The 7592-nt window shown below is 46.8% G+C and overlaps 2 protein-coding genes across 3 annotated transcripts in view; both read left to right on the top strand.

The window, feature by feature from the left end:
* The window catches only part of LOC116082443 (polyubiquitin-like), a 15987-nt gene extending 8653 nt beyond the window's left edge, over positions 1-7334 (top strand). The window contains 1 exon segment of the mRNA XM_031359348.1: positions 7076-7334. Within this exon segment, the coding sequence (XP_031215208.1) occupies positions 7076-7294 (219 nt within the window). The 3' untranslated portion in view covers positions 7295-7334.
* Positions 704-4456, top strand: LOC116073969 (lymphocyte antigen 6I-like). 2 transcript variants are annotated; one of them, XM_031346386.1, is made up of 4 exons: positions 704-778; positions 1048-1118; positions 2093-2191; positions 3920-4456. In XM_031346386.1, the coding sequence occupies exons 2-4, from the start codon at positions 1049-1051 to the stop codon at positions 4135-4137; spliced, it is 387 nt and encodes a 128-aa protein (XP_031202246.1). In that variant the 5' UTR covers positions 704-778; position 1048; the 3' UTR covers positions 4138-4456. The 2 variants fall into 2 exon arrangements, with proteins under 2 accessions (XP_031202246.1, XP_031202236.1); XM_031346376.1 differs by having other exon boundaries at positions 767-847.
* Positions 7335-7592: the final 258 nt, after the last annotated feature.

Raw genomic sequence — 7592 nt, 5'->3', positions numbered from 1 at the left:
TGCTAATAGCACCCGCAGCCCCATACATCACCCAAACACATCCGACACTGCTTATTAACTTCCATCCCCATTGTCAGTTCTTCAATCAGGACTCTCACTTTGCGGATACAGGAGTCTGTTCAGGGCTTGTTCACCAGAGCCAGTCTCCAAGTATTTGTCAGTTGTTTGCCTGCTTATAGGAAGGAGGGCCATGCGCATTGAGCCACTGCAACCCATATCCTCTATTTAGAAAAAGAAAAAAGCCAGATGATGGTGACAGAAGCAGCAGGAGGTGCGGTACACACATTTGATGGCCATGAGTACACACATTTGTACATGCAGTACACACATTTGATGGCCTACCTGGTCTACAGAACAAGTCCCAGGAGAGCCAAAGTTACACAGAGAAACTCTGTCTGAAAACCAAACAAAACAAAACAACAAAACAAAACAAAACCAGGAAGGGCTTTGCTTCCTTCCCTTGCTTCCTGAATGGCAAGCACAAGTCAAACATGGCCCCTACTCTTCTGCACAATGGTCCCTCCCCAACTGAGAGATCCTCCCTCCCCAACTGAGAGGTCCTCCCTCCCCAACTGAGAGGTCCTCCCTCCCCAACTGCTATACAAATCTGGCTAAGTCTTACACAATAAACATGCTGTCCTGGAGGAAGTAAGTGCTGACACCCGCTTCTCTCATTTTCAGGATGCCAGCTGGGAGGAGCTGAGGGAAAGTACAGTATTTACTGCAGTCCACATCTGAGAGACCTTGCCACTGTGCCTGCAGCCTGGTCAGAGAGGAAGTAAGGACTGGTGTCAGGAGGGAGCTGCTAGGGGGCAAAGGGAAGAGCCCTCAGGATGGGGCTGTGGGTGTGAGTGTGGGATGAGGAAGGAAATGCTGGGTGATGGATAAGAGAAGTAGGAAGATGTCTATTCCTTGGGGAAAGCTGTGTGGAGGGTTGGAGGGAGAGAAGATTGGATGCCTGAGTCATGTGAGAGCCCAGGGATGTGATTGTGGGTCGATTAACTGGCTCCAACTTCCAATGTTTTATCTGTGTACCCTTTTTCCAAGGATGAACAGTTCTCACGCTATGAAGTCCGGTGTGCTCATCTTTCTTGTGGCCCTACTGTGTGCAGAAAGCGGTGAGATGGAAAATAAGAGAGAGGCAGAGGGTACAATGGAGATGGAAAAGGGTCTCAGGGTTGTGGGGACACCTGCACTTCCATTGTGTGCCTAGTGCCCGAGGTGTGCTGGATCAGGGGACTGGGGATTGGCTTGTGGTGGGTGAACCCTCCTTCCTGGGGTGCTTTACTGGGTTTGTAAACTTGTCAGCGCCTGCCTTGCAACCATCACCACAAACTAGAAGGACTCTTGGACATCACTACCTTTGCCACAAACCCTGGGCACCAGAGCAGCCTGTCTTTAAACTCTACCCTGCTGCCCTGGCCTCGCAGTCAGGACACTGACCTGTGTGCACACAAACTGGCAGAGGCTTCTTTTCCTCCCCAGCTTTGAAATCAGGGGTTTGGAATCCTTAACTCTTGCCATTTGACTTTTTCTTATGCCCAGCTCATGCCACATGAGGTCCCAATGCTAGAACTTCCCTACTCTAAGAGGTTCTGAGCTCTCAGACTCCCTATACTTCTAGTTACATCTGTATTGTGGGAAGCTTTGTGGTACACCTCAGCTTTGAGCTAGACTCTGCAAAGTTAAGTGCTCTGTCATATCCAATACCCAGGGCCAGCTCTGCAGGTGCAGGGTGGGACAGGTCAGAACAGTGCTTCCTGTCTGGTGGCCTCAGGAACTACTACCATACATACTCACTGCTTCAGCAGACATTTGGTATCTGTGTCTTTCCAATATGGTGACTGTCTCTCTAATACCTCTTGGGGTTCAGGTCTTTCCTGTGCACCTGGTTAGCAGAGACAGCAGTGCCGAGCATATTTAAACAAGGGTGGCTTTTGGTTCACTTTTGCTTTTGATGGAGATGACTGGGCAGTAATATCCTTGCTCTCACCTAGAAGGCAGCAGCTGTGTGGAAGTAAAGACGTTGGAGATGGGGGACCTGGGGTAGAAAGGACATGCCCTAGCTCACATGTATTGGCTTCTTTCTCAGCTCAGGGGCTGGAGTGCTACAAGTGCCCACCTGAGGGTTCCTGCAGTATAACTACCTGCCCCTACCCTGATGCATTCTGCGTTACTCAGGAGAGAGAAGGTATTATGCATAAGTTACCTGTAGCCTATATAAAATGGGGGAGGGTGGCTTTGGAGAAAATGTCCGGTCTGGCTCTTGCTTTGGACCATGGATCTCCTCCCTCCAAGTAGAGCTTTCCTGGGATTGGAGTGGGACTCCTGCAAAGTGGGGGTTGTTGGGTTCTAGGGATGTGCTGGGATGTGGATCACAAAGCAGGGCTGCCAATTGGCACGCATGGAGTTCATCATCCCCCTCTGTCGCCAGTGTGGTCATGTAATACTTCTGCCCATACTTCATGTCTAGGGTCTCACTGGCTCACTGCTGGACCAGGAGAGCTAGAAGCATCTAGTGAGTCTCTGCACATAATGAAGGAATCTGGAGCTAGGCTAAAGGAATGGCTTAGGAGTGTTGTTAGAAAGAGACCTTAGGGCATATCAGATCCTCTGCAGTGCCAGTTTCAGGCATATCCTCCAGGTAGACAAGGCAGAGGCAGCCCTGTCCTGCTATCCAGTTTCCTGGTCCTGCCCACAGCCTGCCTGTCTCCTGGAGTAGGTCTCCTAGATATAACTGCCTAGGGAACTGCAAGAGTCTGAAAGGCTGCCTGCCCTTTCTGCTGTGCCAATGTGGGATCTTACACTGTGCTGTCTTTGTGTGTGTGTCTATAAATGTGGGTGCACATGTATTAGTTATGTAATATATGTAAAGGTCAGAGGACATTTTTAAGTATCATCCCTCAGGCAGTTACTTGTTTTATGCAAATGAGTTTGGTTCTCCTGGAAGTGGAATTAGTGATGGTTGTAAACTACCCTGTGCAGTGTGGAGATCAAACCCTGGTCTTCTGTAAGAGCAACAAGTGCTTTTAACTGCTGATCTATGTCTCCAGTTTCAACCCCTTGTTTTCTGAGACAAGATCTTTCACTGGGATCTAGGATTTGCTAAGTGTGCTTGGGGTGAAGAGGAGAGAAGCAGCAGAGAGTTCCCAAGACCTCCTGATTCCCAGCCCCAGCACAGACATCATATCCAGTCCTCCCTCCCATGCTTGGCTGGCTCTTTACATGGTTGCTGGGGATTGAACTTGGATCCTTAAGCTTCCATGTGGCAAGAACTTCACCGACTCAGCTGCTTCTTCAGCACATTGCATGTATGGGCACGTGTGTACATATGTGTGGATGTATGTACACTGTGGAGACACAAGTTTATGGGCCCCAGAAATTGATGGGAACCTTATCTTTTGTGACAACTATTTTATTTACTGGGGCACATTCTCACACTGAACCCAAAGCTTGCAGGTCTAGATGGTCTAGCCTGGGAGCTTACCTTAGGGATCTCTACCTTTGTTTCCTGAGCACAGAGATAAAATTAGGCCACTTTGTCTGCCCATCTTTTGATGGGCTCTAGTGATTGGAACTGGGGTTTTCATGCTTGTACAAACAAGCACTTTATCCACCAAGCCACCTTACCAGTCCATGGTTTTGATTTTTGATTCATTTGTTATTTGAGAAGGGGTTTCACTCTAGCCTCAGAATAGCCTTGAAGCCCCCAATGTAGCCCAGTTTGGGATTGAAATCATAACTATTTTCCTCCCTCAGTCTTCCAAGTTCTGGGATTGCAAATCTGAGCTACCATGTCTGGTTTCAATGTGCCTCAGAGACATTTCTAGGGGATCCAGACCTGGTGGCATGTAGCCCAGACATTGGGATGCTCTGTTATCCCTGCATAAGAAGTGAGTCACTCCCTGATGTCTTGCAGACTCTCAAAGAAAGAAAGAAAAGATCCGTCATTGCCTTTCCTACTGTCCTACTGATTATGAAGGTATGCCCACCCAGGATCCTAATGTCACGATGAAGACTTCCTGTTGCAAGGAAGATCTCTGCAATGCAGCCGTTCCCACTGGAGGCCGCACCTGGACCATAGCAGGGGTGCTTCTGTTCAGCCTGGGCTCAGTCCTCCTGCAGACCTTGCTGTGATGGTCCTCCCAACGACCCCACCCTTGTCCTTTTATCTTTATGTGAGGGGCTAGTGTGTGGAACACCTGTTTCAACTTTATAGGCCCTGCTGCTGCTGAGTAGGTGCCCCACTCCCCCCTAGGCCTTTCAGGAATGTTATTTTGTTATGACTTGCTATTCTTGACCCTGAAGGCATGTGGCCAGCACATGGAAGAGGCAAAATTCCAAGGTATGATGCCATCACCATCCACACATAAGTATTTGGAGTCCTGCTGGTTTCCCACCTGGGTTGCTAATGTCTCCCTGTTGAGTCCAATAAATGCTTTGTTCTTTTAGCCTAGATCTCCATTTTTTTTTTTTTGTTACACTGAGACCACCAAGACCTACCTGCCAGTTCACATCTCTGCCCTTTCAGCCGGCCACACTAACATGGGATACCATGTTAGCCAGATCAGAGTGGGGACCTCTTGGTTCGGGCAGACTTCCCTCAGGGCTGATGCTGGAGGAAGAGAGAGGGGGATAAAGAGCACTATGCTTTATCTGCAGAGGCAAGGTCTCTTGCTGAACCCAGAGCTTGTGGTTTGGCTGGATTAGACCCCTGTTCTCTGCCTTGTGAGCCCTGGTTGTGAAAGACCCCCAGACCTGGGAAGATTTTTACTCAAGTCTCGGGATGATGCGACCACCCAATAACTCATGAGAGACCAAATTTGCTGCAATCACATGAGGTTAGGCTGATAACAGGGTCGATCTCGTGACCATGCTGACCAGAGGAGTTTGACCATGAACACAAGAAGTAAGGGGGGTATTTAAAGGGGAAAACCACAAACTGGGGGGGGGGTGAGAGGGTTACCAAGGAAACATAACAAAAACAGTGGAAAATTTCAGAGGGACCCAACCCAAGGTATTCAGTTAGGGAGGGGAACATATTCATTCTAGGAATGTAATCTTCATCAACCGGTCGACATGGTGGAGAGCCTCATAAATCAGTAGACCTTCATTCCTAGTTCTGCCCTCATTGTGGATCAGTCAGGAGGGGCAGGTTTCGGGAATCAGAGCCCTGAGCCTCTGAGTTAGCCAAGTTCCTGGAACTGGCTACTCCACATTTTTGGCTGGCTACAGTGACCCTCCATGTCCTTTTAGGTAAAGGTTATACACCATACATTTCTACTGATACATTTCTATTAAATGCTCTTATTTGAAATTCTAAGATTCTCCAGCCTTTCAGTTGCACTGTATCCTCTATATGTAATCTTCTCCTCAGCTGCCTTCCTCCCCCTTCCTACCCACATTGGTGGAGATAGAATCCAGGGCTCATGCATGTGTAGAACCTCCATCAAGCCACACATCAGCCCAGGGCACATCCAAAGAGCACTTGCTTGTGGTGGGGAAGCCCAGGAGATGAGCAATCAATGGTGGGTAGGGACTGCTCTATCAGAATCTTTTAGTCCAGAGATGGAAGCCATTTCCTGCAGGGGCTTTTGGCTTACCTCCCCTGAAATGCCAGGACTGGAAGTAGTTCATGTAGATCACTGCCTGGTGATCTTCTGCTGTCTGATGAGCCAGACTTGGCCTGCATCTTCCAGAGTTTAAGTTTTACTTATTCCAGACCAGTTCCCTTTGAAACCTTAACCATGGCCTCTAGGTTATAAAATTAATGCTTGTGAGAGATATCATTTGTATTTTACAACAGCCTAAGTGACTATTTAATCTTTGGACGAGGCCAACCTTGAGACCCACAGGCATTACATTTACCTCAGTCCAGTTGTTCTTCCTAGGCCTTTATCTTGGGCATTGTTTCTAAGTCAACAAGAAACCATCTTATGGATGAAGCTATATGTAAAGATCTTCAATGTAAACATGTCTTAAGCTTTGCTGTACTCATGGGGCTGAGGTGATGGTTATCTGAATACTTCCCTAATGTGTGCTGTGCTTAAATAAATATGGTTAAAATAAAATGATCTGGGGCAGACTCTAGAAGTACCCAGCACTGGTATTAAAACCAGGATCATCAGAATTTTATTCATTCCTCATCCTTATTATTATTTCTGCTGCCTGTTCTAAAGTCTACACACACACACACATGCACAGACACACACACACACACACACACACACACACATGCACACACATACACACACACAGTAGGAGATTTGATAAATCAGTAGGTTGTTACCCTAGGACTTCTTGAGTCCCAATGTGAGGTAGAATTAGAACAGAGGTTGGAGGTTAGAGGTTAGAGGTTAAGGCATAGTAAAATAGTCCTCGTCATAGTGGGGTCTAGTTGAGCACTGTCCAGTTCTTCTAGGCTATCTTTTCAGTGTCTGCAACAGCCTGAAACCCCCACTCCCGCTTTCAGGACCTTCCACTGGTGTAAAACCAGATCTTAGGTCTTGATGCAGAAAGGAATTTGTGGATGGGCCTGAAATTAAAAGCAGAAAGAAAGGTGTTCAGGGAAGGAATAGTGGTTGGAAGAGAAATGGGTGATAGTTTCACAAGGATGAATGGTAAAAATAGTGCATTAATACCATATGTACTATCATAAGAAGGAACCAAACTGAAGCCATTTTGAATACAGGTCAAATAACGTTTAAGTTTCTAAGACCTCCCTGGGTGACTGACATCCTGCTTGACAGAGAGAGATAGGCCCATGGTTAACTGATATCGTGATTGAAAGTTAAGACGTGAAGGCTAGACAAGTTACCCTGCCACAGTAAATAAACCAACTTGATCAGGCCTAGGTACAATGTTATGGACTAGTAACTATAACCTATGTAGCCTGGCATTTTATGTCATTACTGATGGTATAAGGAAATTTTCTCATTCGCTGTTACTAGGAAACTTTCTCAGTTATGAGAGGCTTTGTCCATGTCGGTGATCCTTGTGTGAGCGTGTTGCCACTCGCTGGGAGGTTTGTGATTTCATCACATTCATTAAAAGTTCAAAATGCAAATCTTCACTGAAGACCCTGTCCGGCAAGACCATCACCCTGGAAGTAGAGCCCGGTGACACCATCAAGAGTGTGAAGGTCAAGATCCAGGATAAAGAGGGCATCCCACCTGACCAGCAATGTCTCATCTTTGCAGGCAAGCAGCTGGAAGATGGCTGTACCCTCTCTGATTACAACATCCAGAAAGAGTCGACCGTGTACCTGGTCCTCCGTCTGAGGGGCGGCCTTTAACTTTTCATTCTGCATTCCCAGTGGGCTGTGATGATATTACTCTGTACTCTAGCTATTTGCCCAAATTTAAGTTTAGAAATTACAAGTTTCAATAATAACCGAATCGCTGTTAAAAATGTTAATAAAGGTTTTGTTGCATGGAATTTTTTTTTTAAAAGAAAGGAAACATTCTCATGTTCTGGTTGAATGCAGATTCTGTTATGTTCTGTGCTTTGGTGTTCTTGGAAACCAATCACAGCAGACGTCAGTTAGAATTGCTTTGTAATGTTAGTCACAATAGATTAAACTGAACCAACTT

Source organism: Mastomys coucha, unplaced genomic scaffold (genome assembly GCF_008632895.1).
Source record: "Mastomys coucha isolate ucsf_1 unplaced genomic scaffold, UCSF_Mcou_1 pScaffold11, whole genome shotgun sequence".
NCBI classification, from domain to species: Eukaryota; Metazoa; Chordata; class Mammalia; order Rodentia; family Muridae; genus Mastomys; species Mastomys coucha.
The sequence above is the reverse complement of the archived record's forward strand: the minus strand, read 5'-3'. Positions and strand labels throughout refer to the sequence as shown.